This window comes from Talaromyces amestolkiae (assembly GCF_001896365.1).
Source record: "Talaromyces amestolkiae strain CIB chromosome Unknown scaffold1.1, whole genome shotgun sequence".
Classification (NCBI taxonomy): domain Eukaryota; kingdom Fungi; phylum Ascomycota; class Eurotiomycetes; order Eurotiales; family Trichocomaceae; genus Talaromyces; species Talaromyces amestolkiae.
The window spans coordinates 1,376,776-1,390,193 of NW_024468037.1; the positions used below are offsets into that span (position 1 = coordinate 1,376,776).

The window sequence follows — 13,418 nt, forward strand, 5'->3', positions numbered from 1 at the left end:
TTTGATACTCTTATCCCGAGTGTCCAGCAAGTGCTTTTCTTTCTCGCTTTCGCCAATGTGTGGCACATGTTCTTTTCTTTCTCCGTTCTTGGACGAGGCACAGTTGAAATGTTGACAGCTAATTGTGTCAGCCTCTTCGAGATCGTTCACTTTCGTACATATATCTAGTATTTTAGGCCTAGTAACAATATGGTAATATATGAAGTCTCGATATATTCAAATCCTGATGTAGCGCGCTATGACTACGGATTGGGATAGAGTTAAATCCAGTCACATAGCCACGCATAGATGGATGAGTTCGTATTATCATTTCTTTCTGATGCCCAACCCGAGATGTAACATTTGACAGTAAATTTGTTCTCTAACCAAATCAAAAGATGGCAATATCAAGGCAATGTCTATGATCTAGAAGCGCGATTTCAGAAGCAACAAAAAAAGACAAGAGATAGAAGTAGTCTCAAGCCAACCTCTCATTCAGTGACAATTCATCAAAGTCATTGACCGTCTTCCTCTTTGGCATGAACCAGCCCGGATGTATGATATTGAAAATTCCAACGGCAGGAACCATCATAGAGCCATCCAAAGCAATGAAATAAGCCTCGTGAGTAATCAAGTACCCGGACCAACCCTGTACCAACTCAATAACACGATAGATACTTCGGATATAGATCAGTACGATAGAGAAGACCATAGCAAGAAGTAACGGCGTAACACTGCCTTGCACATTCTGCAAAAGTCTCTGCTTCAAGACTCGGCGCAAAAAGTCGACTGCGCAGACGGCAAAGACGGTGATAGATACTAGCTGAAAGATGATACCGGCAACCATGATATCGGTTCCTGGTTTAGTGTTGCCGCCGACTTTACCGGCTTGACCGGATGCCATACCGCCGCCAACGGCTTGGATGACGAGTGAGATGATGTCGCAGGTGCAAAAGATCCAGAGATAAAGCGAGGGGCTTAGTATGGAGGATGAGCGGCCGAGAAGTTGAATGAGACGGCCGAGAAGGACGTAGATACCGGCTGTGAAGAAGGCCGGGGCTACGGAAATCGATCAGCTTGAGGCACTAGTACGTGGATTTATGGGGGCCGTACCGATGATGAGAGTAGATATTTGCATAAGAAAAGGCGTCAACATATATGGACATTGAGAAGACCAGGTTCGCCCTGCCCAGCCTAGAACCTCAACTGTGAAATCGGCATGTCAGCTTACTTGCTCATCGGGTTGAAAGTTAGGGTTATGGCATGCTAACCCATAGCCCCGATGGAGAACACAGAACACCACCACCATCGTGTCCAGATAAATTGTACAGTGTGTGCGATCATCGACAGGCCAAATAGCGTAGCAAAGACAATTCCAGCCGCGAGCGATGGAACGTAGCCATAATTTGTGTCATCTTCAAGTGCTGGGTCGTACGCATGACATTGGTTTTGCAGTTGTATTTGCAATGCTGTAGCCATTGTGAGTATGCAGCGGTCTCCCTTGACTGCTACAATAAGAAAACAATTGACCAAAGAATGACAGGCGAGTTGGAGGAAATGGTACGTAAGGAAAGAGAAGGGATTAGATGAGTGAGTGATCCGGTTGAACCAGAGGAGAATTGGGTCTCGACTTGATTAAAAAAGAGAGGGAAGAGACTTGATTAAGTAATTGATTTGATAGACCTAGTCAGACATGTCTGAGCAACGTCAGCCTACTTACAGCCTTAGTTGGAAGAGGGATTCTCAAAATTTGACAGAGTTGGCACATCGACACTGCCCACTATGCCCACAAAATCGTAGCACGATAATCGAATACACGCGCCCCGTTAAGCTAGATCTCCTAGACAAGGTTCGATACTGCATTCTAACCTCGTAAACCCAGATGCCGGCGGTAATCAGGTTGGTATTGTTCTACGCCATCCACCGGTTCAGTAAGCCAATCGCATTGGTTAGTTGCATGTAAAAAGCAGTTAGGATCTCGCGAGACAAGTGGGCCCGGATAGCATGGGATGGAGTCTACTATGTATGGCTCGCAACTCGCTCGGGAATCGGGTTTCGGATGGAAAAATGAAACGTGAAGACCGTTGCTCTTGTAGTTTGTCAGATCGCTCCAGGAACTAACTTACCTAGCCGTCACTCGCTTTGAGTCATGGTTCTGTGAGTTGGTTGGTGCGCACGAATATGCCTGGATTAGGTAAATCGTAGAAGTGCTCCAGTGCCGAGTTTGTTGGCTTTCATTTGATACTGGCCTGACCAACAGAGCCATCTCGCACCTATCACATCACAAAAGCCTGTTGGATGCAATATCTTCAACGCTCGGGATACTGATATGAAAAGCCTCAAAGGTCTGAGAGAGAAGCTCAACGAACCAACAAGGCGATCATACGCGATGTCATATCATACGTAGCCATCCAAAGCCATGTAAAGGCACAGCCCTCAGCCAACCCTAACGAGGCTGAGTAATGAGATCCAGTCATGCCTTTTATGGCTAGCTTCTCGTGTTTTTGCCGGGCTGCCGGAGGAGGGCTTGTCAGGCATCATGGCATCATCTTCGTCCTTCTATCAATGTCTTGGCATGCGAGTATTGGACCGACCGCCTTTTGATAAACATTTTCTGCCGGATTTTTTTGTAGATCCGATTTTACTCTATTTTCTTTCCAATGGTCTTTGCGCCTGTCGAATTCGAATTTTTTGCAGAATATAGAAATGGCGAAACCTCAGAATATTGAGGAGGAGTATAGCGACGATACTTCGTCCCAAGAATTTCAAGAAGAAGGCTCCGACGTCCCTTCAATCAACAATAGTGCAGCGGAACTTGCAGACCGACCTGCGAAGAGGAGACGAGTATCTGTATCCTCGAACGACTCGGAAGACTCCAACACAGAGAACTACACCCCAATCGCGCCGTTACCAAACATATCCCGTATAAAGAAGAAAAGTGATGTATCATCCATTTCGAATGTGCCTTCGGCCGAAGAACCGGTCTCGAGTCGAGATGCTCGAGACATTGGCCTACAGGTAACGGACTCGACCTTTGCGACTCTCAACGTCGCACCGTGGCTGGTTAAATCTTTATCTACAATGGCTATCCGACGGCCAACCGCTATTCAGAAGTCTTGTATTCCCGAGATCTTGCAAGGAAAAGATTGTATTGGTGGTAGTCGAACTGGTTCCGGAAAAACGATTGCATTCGCAGTGCCAATTCTACAGAAATGGGCTGAAGATCCATTTGGCATATACGCTGTCGTATTGACACCCACTCGGTAAGACCTCGATATGAGTTTTGGTACGCAATTAAACTCAGTTAACATGTATTGTCATCCAGTGAACTTGCGCTACAGATTTTCGAACAGTTCAAGGCCATTTCGGCTCCGCAGAGTCTAAAACCAGTCCTCATCACAGGCGGCACAGACATGCGGCCTCAGGCTATCGCACTTTCACAACGTCCTCATGTCATTATCGCCACTCCCGGGCGACTAGCAGATCACATTCGAACATCAGGAGAAGACACCATAGTTGGATTGAATAGAGTTCGGATGGTTGTCATGGACGAGGCTGACAGACTACTAACCAGCGGACAGGGAAGCATGCTTCCAGATGTCGAGACATGTCTCTCTGCGCTCCCGCCTTCGAGCGAACGTCAGACTCTTCTGTTCACTGCGACAGTCACCCCTGAGGTCCGCGCTCTGAGGTCAATGCCACGTCCCGCCAACCGCCCTCCCATTCATGTGACCGAGATCGGTACAGAAAACCATGCCCCAATTCCACCAACCCTCAACCAAACATACCTTCAAGTGCCCATGACACATCGCGAAGCTTTTCTCCATGTCCTCCTTTCAACAGAACAAAACTCCACCAAACCCGCCATCATCTTCTGCAATCGTACCAAAACCGCTGACCTTCTCGAGCGAATGTTGCGCCGGCTTTCTCATCGTGTGACATCCCTCCACAGCCTTCTACCACAATCAGAACGAACAGCCAACCTTTCCCGATTCAGAGCCAGTGCAGCACGTTTACTAGTCGCTACGGATGTGGCGTCTCGTGGTCTAGATATCCCCAATGTCAGCCTTGTCATCAACTTTGACGTCCCCCGAAACCCTGATGATTATGTCCATCGTGTGGGTCGTACGGCTCGTGCTGGCCGAACTGGTGAATCCGTGACACTGGTTGGTCAACGAGACGTGCAGCTAGTGTTGGCAATCGAGAAAAGAGTCGGAAGGCAGATGATTGAGTGGGAGGAAGAAGGTGTCAGTGTTGAGACGAGGGTGATTAAGGGTGGCGTCTTGAAAGAAGTGGGCGAAGCCAAGCGGGATGCCGCTCGTGAGATTGATGAGGGCAGGGACGTATTGGGACGTCGCACAAATAAGCTCAAAAAAATTCGATGATGCTGAGAATGAATTTATAGAAAGGATACCTGAGAGATTAGTCAATATTCAGACTTTCATTGCGTCTGGTACCTTTTTACTATGTCCAGGGAAAATCGTGAATTCAGATAAATTAAGGGTATCCTCATAATGGTACTAGTTAAGCCAGAGTAATCATACACACAAAAAGCTCCAAGATATATAAAGGAAGCAGCGTGTTTTGTATCTAGCCAAGCAGTCATTCATTCTCCTCATCAAGTGAGGGCCAGATTCCACCCTCCGGTATGTCCTGACAGATTTTCTCTCGTTCTTCTGTCCTTGTGTCATCTAGCTTCTCTATAGAAGCAAGCAGCCAGAGAACTTTACAATCTAGGTCTCCGCACGTACCGAATCAGTCGATGATTGGGTCCACTTGATAAGTTTGTCCATCACAGAATCACTTTCCTGGCTCATAGTAACCCCGAGATCGTGAGACTCAACGATGTCGTCTTGTTCTCTGATGTCACTTTGTCTGGGTGTTTTGTCATTGTCTTCATTTGACTCGCCGAATGCCTCCACTTCACTATCCGTCTCTGGTAAATCAACAATGCTCAAAGATTTCGACGAGGGCGAAGCTGCCGTGGTCTGTGCAGAAGACCGAACAGGTTTTGATCGTGGTTGAAGAGGAAGAGGTGGCAGTAATACACGTTTTTTCTTCGTGGGTGAAGGCTTTTGAGATCTTTGCTCTTGTGGCTGTTGGTAAGGTGTCGACGCAGACGAGGAGGACAAGGATCGTACGAATGGGCGACTGTTTGCCTCGAATTGAGAGAGTGCACAGTCAAGAGATTTCTCGCTGACGCGACGCATGGCAGACTGCAGTCTACTTCTAGCTAAAGCGGCTCGCTAACTGCAAGTAAGCACACGCGTTTGAACATCTATAGAAAGAATGGAGGAACCGCGGATTGACTCACCTGCTGAATGAATAGTTTTCTTGCTGCAGGTTCTGTTGGAACTCTGCTCGAGGATACCTCATTGGGGCTTTCCTCTTCTGTCTCTTGTGAAGTTGGTACTTCGGGTGCCTGCCAGGAACGTTGGTTAGTGATGTTGATATGAGCAAATAAGCTATACGGTTTTACCTTTCTTTGGCGAGACTGCGTGCCATTGTCGTCACTGAGTATCTCGAATTCTCCCTCTACCTCCGTTTGCGAAGTCATCAACACTTTCCGAGGCTCGGATTCGGCCTCTTTTATGTTTTCCACCACTTGATCTATTGAACGCTTCTGTCCGGCATGGCAAGCACCCGACGAGATGTCTCGGGTCTTCGTTGGTGATGATTTTTTCACTGAAGCAATGTATGGAATCGTAGCCGTTTGAAATTTTTGTGCGTTTGCGTCGGCGATTCTCTTCGTGGCTGGCGTTAATGACGCGTTGGCTGTCTTCTCGCCGAGCACGCGTCTCCTGGCTTTTTGCGGGGTGTTTCCTGGGATCGCAGCCTGCATTTTGAAAGATATGTCCTGCAGTTCCTGGGAATATGAATGTATATGGGATTGAGGATAGGAAGCTATGCTGAGGGGTATGAGAATATTGTAACAGCAATGTTCGAGGTGTAAGAAAGGTCGGTTAGGTTCGAAAGTATTCAGAGATGTTCAATTCCATGCAATGACTTTTGTAAGAGGATCGAGTGAGCATTTGAAGTATTGGATAGAGTATGGTGTCTCTTTGAGAGAGTTTCTCAAGTGTGAAGGCTCGTAGCAATGATCAATGGCGCGTCAAGAGAAGTCGCGTGGTGGTGGTAATTGTTGTATGAGACCGCGGGAAGTCTCCGCAGTGTCACCGGAAGTGGAGCTTTGCTCAGACCACCGCTCCGAGATGCGTACTCATTCACGTCTTTTCAATTTAAACGTGTAGCAACGCCAACGCTGCGCGTCTTGAAATGCCTGCAGCAATTGCACTTCTATTTGGATACACGACTCGGTTCTTGCTTCAAACCTTTATGCACCTATTCCAGGAATGTCCGTATGACTTCAATCTCTGACATTGGAATGTTCTTGGACCGCGTTTTCCACGTGTTGAATTTGGCTGCGTTAGCAGCGCATTCTCGACTAAGGTCCACATGATGAATTCTCCTTATGTTGATACATTCTTCTTATGCTGTTAACCTGCGCCTCAAATTCACGGGTACCCAATGGACGAATTCGCGATCAATTGTCATCTTGTGCTTCTGTCAATAGAGGCCGCGTTCGACGTTCGTTGACCGTGAAGCCAGCGCTCGAACTCTCTTCCATCGTCCACTTCCTAGTACTCATTGTCTTTCATGGTATTTCTTGGCTTGGATTCACTGCCCGTCTTTTTCTTACGACTCATCGACTCGGTATGTATATATGAGCATGTGAGGCGTCCTCAAGCACAAACGTTTCCTACAGTCCTCCCGTAACCCTAAGTGGGTCTCACATCTAGCAATTGACAAGTTTCAAGATGTTCGTGAGCAACAAACATACTTCACAGTGCGTGTATACATAGATCTCTCTAATCACATTAATGGTCCACTCTGTCATTTATTGTGTCATTGTCCCGGAATTGTGCATTCAAGGCTTAAGCAGACATTCGATCGTACTCGGGATGCAGGCGAGAACTCGCATGGAGCTAGCTCACGGTGCTGTCGGCGTTGGGAGTAGCATATTAAAAAAATACTTCACGATCTAATTTACGAATATCGACGGAGATGTCGCAACATTCCGATTCTTCTCGCCTGTGAAGTACATGGTATCCCCAGGTCTAGTGCCTTAGTGGTAACCGCCCGTGTACTTCGACGTGCAATCACTTATCGCTACTCGGTCACCAGTTGCTATATTAGGTGGCATGGAAATATTTCTTCCTTTGGACCTGCATATCCTCCTCTAGTACCGAGGTCTACTGGTGGTGTCACCCAATAAATCACTTGGCGACATCGTTTCAGGACAGCGGGGATATAAATCGTACAGTCATTTACCAATCATACCTGCATACGCAATCATCAATGTCAACCATCATACGAATCGTAGGAAAAACTTCAGTCCTTGAAGATCTCAAGATCCGAGAGACAATGAGCGACCACACAAGGCCATCGACATGGATTCAAAGTGAGATCCAACCAATCACACTGTACTTCCAATGCGGAGAAGCTTGCTGACTGGGTAGTGTTGGGATCCAGACTTGCTCAGGCAATTGTCACAGGTTATGGCGATATCGGCCTATATACTCATATTATAAAGATGGGGTCAAGTGACTGGCAGCAAATTCTATGATTTCTTGAGTATGGGGAGCATACTAAGTAAGCATTTGCGGGGAAGCGACAGACCAGTCTCGTTTGGGGCTAGCAGTCCCACATGACCTCATCGCCTCCCAGGCACAGTGCCTTCCTTGACTACATTGATGATACAATTGGCCCCCTTTTGGTGCTCCAAACTCCAACTCCTCCTCGAGTCTTTAATTGTATATACCAATACACTCATATTACTCATATTATCATAGCCATTGGTTATCACTTCCACCCTTGTCGTTGGGTCTGTTGTCGCAACCGAATCCGTCTCACGCGATGCGCTGGTCCGCCGTAGCCCTGGCTGGGCCCCTGCTACAGGCCGCCCTGTCCGCAGCGTCCAGTCTCACGCCGCCTGTTCTTCCGTTGACTGTGAGAAACCCATACTTCAGTACTTGGTTGGCTAACGCTCGGGACGTTCCCTGGTCGAAATGGCCAATTTTCTGGACCGGCGAAGAAATTGGCTTCTCGTTGCTAGCTCAGGTACCCAGTGCAGGCATTGTGTATCCACTGCTTGGACGCCCACAGGACTCTCTGCGGAAAGATAGCGGTGCCAAGTACGACCAAATATAATTCCCCATTGAACTCCTACCATATTGACTGATGATTTCTGTGTAGGTACGCAATCGACTACCCGATCTATGAAGGAGCTACATATGATGCATCGACCACCAATCTGACTTACACCCTTCCCATCGCCCACCGCGAGCTGGAAATAGTCCTGTCCTTTCTCTCTCCAATTACACCTACATCGACTCTGCGGCAGTCGATTCCAGCATCCTACCTCAATGTATACGTCACTGGTAACGTCGATGTCAATGTGTACATCGATCTAAACGGGCAATGGGTTAGTGGTGACCGAGGATCACAGCTTGTTTGGAATTTCGACCATATCAATGCTCAAAGCGGAGCAAAGAAATTAAAGAAATGGCAATTTTCGCGTCAAAATGAGTTGCTGGTCTCCGAGTTTGCGGACCGAGCTGAATGGGGTACCTTGCATTTTGTCGCACCCGAGGTAACCTCACTTCGCCCGACGGTCTGTATGGGTGGTAGTTACTAATAAATTTTTGACTCATTCTAGGATGTTCGTCATGAGTCTGGGACGTCTGCAATACTGCGAGATCGTTTCGCTCGCACAGGTACTCTAGAAGACGCTGTAGACACCCGCTTCCGGTCCATCATGGACGAAGAACCAGTATTCGCATTTTCCAAACATTTCGCTCTCAACACCACCCACTCATCGACAAAATCCGACTCGGTACAGTTCACCATAGCTCACACTCAGGATATTGTCATCCAATATGCTTCCGCGCGGGGATTGACTTACATGCGACCTTTGTGGAAATCATGGTTCAACACGAATGACGAGTTATTGGAATTTCATTACGATGACTTTGCGGATGCTAATACCCTGGCGTCCAATTATTCAGCTCAACTGGCTGTGGATGCATACAAGTCGGGTGCTGATGACTACGTGGACATTGTCACGCTTTCTGCCCGCCAGGTGCTAGGTGCTACCAGTTTTGCCGGAACTGCAGAGAATCCCCTCCTGTTCTTGAAGGAGATCTCATCTGATGGCAACACGCAAACGATTGATGTCATCTATCCTGCGTTCCCCTTCTTCCTATATACCAGTCCTCGTTGGATGGCCTATCTGCTTGAGCCATTGATTGAACACACATTGAGCGGGCAGTATCCAAACAAATACGCCATGCATGATCTGGGAACACACTTCCCAAATGCGACAGGACATTCCGATGGAAGAGATGAATATATGCCAGTCGAGGAGTGCGGAAATATCTTGATCTTGGGTCTTGCGTTGGTGAATTCATTGCGATACAGCGATGACCAGGAGTCAATCTCTCTATGGGCTGCTCAAGGTGCTGTGACTCCGGAGACAATTTATGACCAGGCATTCCCTTTCACTCTGGCGGACCTTCAGACAATCTCCGAGATAGACCATCAAGATGGTAAATGGGGTGGAGAGGGACGTGGTGCAAAGCATGCCCGTCAGTGGGTTCAACGAAGCTACAATTTGTGGAAGCAGTGGACAGGTTACCTCGTAGATTTCTCACTAGAGCCGGAGAATCAACGTACGTGCTGTGAACAGGTCTTGCTTTGAAGTTTACAAAGACTGACTTGCTTGAAGTGTCCACCGATGACTTTGCAGGATGGCTTGCTCTCCAAACGAACCTTGCCCTAAAGGGCATCATTGGCATCAATGCCATGAGTCAAATCGCAGATATCGCAGGCGAGGCGTCAGACGCAGCCTATTTCAAGGTAAGCGACTGATGAATTGTGACTCTATACGACGAAACCGTGCTAACATAAACACAATCAAGCGCATTGCGGACGACTATATTATAAAATGGGAAGAATTTGGTATGTCCCGTGATGGCTCGCATGCCAAATTGGCATACGATTGGTATGGTTCATGGACTACTTTGTACAACATTTATGCGGACGCACAACTCTGCTTCCATCTGGATGGCGCAGACGACATATATGATGGGTTGCTCCAGACACCGCTGTCAACCCAGAAGCGTGGCTTTGTACCAAGGCACATTTACCAGAAGCAATCAAACTGGTACCATTTCGTCCGACAGAGATATGGTCTGCCTCTTGACAGTCGTCATTTATACACCAAGACTGACTGGGAATTCTTTTCCATGGCCGTTGCCAGTGAACAAGTCCGCAGCGAGATCCTAGAGTCTGTAGCCACTTGGGTGAACGAGACTGCGACTGATCGACCATTTACTGACCTCCATGAGACCGAAGGGAATGGCGGATATCCCGGTATATTCTTCATTGCACGTCCTGTCGTTGGAGGCCATTTTGCATTTTTGGCTCTACAGCGAGCTTGTGGTGGCAGAGCAATGGATGGTCTGTCATTTTTGAACGACGTTGACCCCGAATCGGATACTGTCGCAGCAGCAGCAGCCTCCGAGTTCAATCGTATGTTACGGCCGTCATTGAATGGAGAGCTATGAGATGACCCCTACCGATAAGACGGATATAGACTGAAGTCTGATCTATGGCTTCCGGGCTTATGATTCATGGAGGGACTACAAAGGCGCATATTATCGTTATCATTATTCTTTAGTAGCATCATTTTTACACTTCATTAGCTGAATTGAATCATTCTTTGCAGCTTCATAGGCAGGCACCAAGATTGCTGTCCCTTTCAACCCTTACCTCGGTGTGTAACAATCGACATATTGTAAAAGGCACGATTACGGGCAGCAGAAAGTACCCCGTACTGTAGTGAAGAAGAAATAGAAAATAGACGTTGAATTGATTAAAATCTTTTCACTCTTTTCACTCACTCAACTAATCAATCGTAAATTAATCAATTGACTCTCCCTGAGCGTACATGCTTGAAATCGAGGCCATTTTTTGTATCAGATTAACCTCCTATCGCAAAATATTCCCTTTTTATCAAATCCTGTTTTTCCTTTTCCCAATCTTCTTTGATGCTTCAGTAGTCAAAAACTGTGAACCACGTTGGACTGAAATGTGGGTGTGGGAGGTAGTAGAAACTTATTTACCGCCCAAGCTGGGGAAGTTCTTCTCGTCGACCTGGACAGTAGGACCAGTAGCGGCGCCGCCACGACCACCACCTTCACGGCGAGGGCCATCACCACGACCACCGCGTCCACCAGTACCACGGCCACGGCCACCGCTTCCTCGGGGACCGTTGCCACGGCCACGGGGCTGCTCAACGAAGCGCATGTCGACTTCGAGGAAGTTCTTCTCCTTGCGCTGTCGCTCGCGCTTGCCCTTCTCTTCCTGAGGCTTGATGTAGTCCTCCTCCTCGCCGTCGCGTTTGAGTTCCTTGGCGTTTTGCCATTTCTTGTCCTTGCTGCCTGCGTTGGGGGCACGGGCTTCCTTCACACCGAGTTCGCCGCGACCCTTAGCAGCCTGCTCAGCGAGATAGTCGGCGTAGGACTTGGCCTTATCGGCTTCTTCGGCAGCAGCAGCAGCCTCGCCGCCTTCGAGAGGAGTCTGGGGTTCGGCCTCCTCAGCCTTGGCGATGGCTTCACCGGCCTTCTCGTCGTTCCACTCGGCATCGCCCTTCTTAGCACCCCAGCCCTGTCCGACCTGCTTCTCGGTATCACTGATATCGCGTTAGTCTAGTTCACGAAGCACAGGTACTGAATGTATGCAACAGTAACGTACGTGTGAGAGGTGCGAACGGGGTGACGGTCAGTACGGGTGCGAGCACCACGGTCGTCACGTCCTCGGTAACCACGACGTCCGGCTTCCTTTACTTCGTCAACGGGACGGTTGCGGTTGTTGTAGCTTCCGGCATTGCGGTCACGGAAGGCTTTACGGAAAGTCGTCAGTAAAATTGTCCCGAGTATATTTGCCAATGCTTGCTCTCTAACTCACCACCCTCGTTGCCGCCTTCACGTCCACCACGGCCGCCACGAGCACCACCTCGAGGGGCAGCAGGAGGAGCAGCTGGGGCCTCCTTGGGAGCATCACGCTTGCCATGACGTTGAGCTGGCTTGTCGATGGTCTTGGTAGGAGGCTCGGGTTCTCTGTCGGAGTCAAGCTCGGGGTCGTTGCCTAAGCACGAACATAATCATGTTAGAATGAGGGCATGATGTAATCGTGATACGAAATACGCGGTATAGGTAGGCAGGGAGGGGAGGAAGAAAATACCGAGAAGCTCGTACAGGTTCTGCGAAGAAAAGAGGAGAGGTCAGTCGCGAAGAGCAATTGATCAAGATGATCAACAGATCAGGGTTGTAAACGTACCTTTGACCGGACGTCAGCCATGACGCCTGGTTATTTTTTTTGCGGAGGATAGGCCTTCCTGGGGAAGGCTTCCCTTTACTTTCTTATCGCAACAATTCGATTGAAGGGAGGGAGGAGGTTGGAGAAAGGCAGAATCCAGGGAAAGGTAGGATTGCAGCCTTTGTGTAGGTCAGGTGGGAAGAGGGGTAGGTGTAGTCTTCGGGGATGGAGAATCCTCAAAGGGAAGCAGAAAGAAGGCAGGAGGAGAAGGTGAGTAATAGTAGGTGGTGGTGTAGAGTGGGTGTGGATTGCGGCCGGTGATTTGTGATTTGTGATTTGTACAGGCCAGAGTAGGCTGGGCCGGCTGCCCACTGCCAGAACGCTAAGCGATTGGATCAGCCAACCAGCCCGGCGGATTGCACTTCCGCACTTGGCCGGAATTGTCGTCAATTAGGGCTTAGGGTTTATAGCTCGCCGAATGCGGCCTCCTACTTACTACGTAGTATAGTTACTGCAACATATTGAAGCTTTCATTAATGCTCATTCGTCGAATATTATCATTTATTGTTCTTTCAAAGAATAAAATCATCTTTCGTTCTTCCTCGAAACAGCTACATATCAGTGACCCTAAACAAACTCCTTGATGTGTCGGTATGCCACCATTTGATAATGCATGTTCGCAACAGACTGAAGGAAAGCAATCAACATGTACAAAGCGTAAGAAAGTAGACCAGACAACAGCCACCGTGCAATCCACCACTCAATATCTTCAGCGAATAGAATAAAAGAAATCAAAGAAAAATATCGTCTTGATAGGGTATATGAGTTTTGAACAGATCAATGGGGAATCGTACGTGTACACTTAGAACAAACTCGGTTCCGTATGAAGCGAGTCCAGTTCAATGTCAAACAAAGTTGCACCAACGCCAGAAAAGCACTTTTTTAGTCTCCCGCTGCCATACATGCACGCTTTTTGAAGTTGTATTAAATATGAGATGCGGAGTGGGTCGAAGAGAAAGGGCAATGCTATGAATTAAATGTCTCGTGAAGGTTCGCTT

General features: G+C 48.1%; 5 protein-coding genes across 5 annotated transcripts; 2 read left to right on the plus strand and 3 right to left on the minus strand.

Moving 5' to 3' along the window:
• Positions 1-457: 457 nt before the first annotated feature.
• BHQ10_000452 (uncharacterized protein) lies at positions 458-1,458 on the minus strand (the record flags this gene model as incomplete). The annotated part of the gene is made up of 3 exons (XM_040876894.1): positions 458-1,038; positions 1,093-1,185; positions 1,251-1,458. The coding sequence occupies 3 exons, from the start codon at positions 1,456-1,458 to the stop codon at positions 458-460; spliced, it is 882 nt and encodes a 293-aa protein (XP_040728957.1).
• Positions 1,459-2,685: 1,227 nt separating this feature from the next.
• BHQ10_000453 (uncharacterized protein) lies at positions 2,686-4,364 on the plus strand (the record flags this gene model as incomplete). The annotated part of the gene is made up of 2 exons (XM_040876905.1): positions 2,686-3,242; positions 3,305-4,364. The coding sequence occupies 2 exons, from the start codon at positions 2,686-2,688 to the stop codon at positions 4,362-4,364; spliced, it is 1,617 nt and encodes a 538-aa protein (XP_040728958.1).
• Positions 4,365-4,712: 348 nt separating this feature from the next.
• Positions 4,713-5,821, minus strand: BHQ10_000454 (uncharacterized protein; the record flags this gene model as incomplete). Its single annotated transcript, XM_040876916.1, has 3 exons — positions 4,713-5,225; positions 5,294-5,401; positions 5,459-5,821. The coding sequence occupies 3 exons, from the start codon at positions 5,819-5,821 to the stop codon at positions 4,713-4,715; spliced, it is 984 nt and encodes a 327-aa protein (XP_040728959.1).
• Positions 5,822-7,896: 2,075 nt separating this feature from the next.
• On the plus strand, positions 7,897-10,607 carry BHQ10_000455 (uncharacterized protein; the record flags this gene model as incomplete). Its single annotated transcript, XM_040876927.1, has 5 exons — positions 7,897-8,174; positions 8,236-8,632; positions 8,699-9,710; positions 9,767-9,897; positions 9,960-10,607. The coding sequence occupies 5 exons, from the start codon at positions 7,897-7,899 to the stop codon at positions 10,605-10,607; spliced, it is 2,466 nt and encodes an 821-aa protein (XP_040728960.1).
• A 550-nt stretch (positions 10,608-11,157) lies between these two features.
• BHQ10_000456 (uncharacterized protein) lies at positions 11,158-12,402 on the minus strand (the record flags this gene model as incomplete). The annotated part of the gene is made up of 5 exons (XM_040876938.1): positions 11,158-11,734; positions 11,797-11,944; positions 12,010-12,189; positions 12,286-12,304; positions 12,382-12,402. The coding sequence occupies 5 exons, from the start codon at positions 12,400-12,402 to the stop codon at positions 11,158-11,160; spliced, it is 945 nt and encodes a 314-aa protein (XP_040728961.1).
• Positions 12,403-13,418: the final 1,016 nt, after the last annotated feature.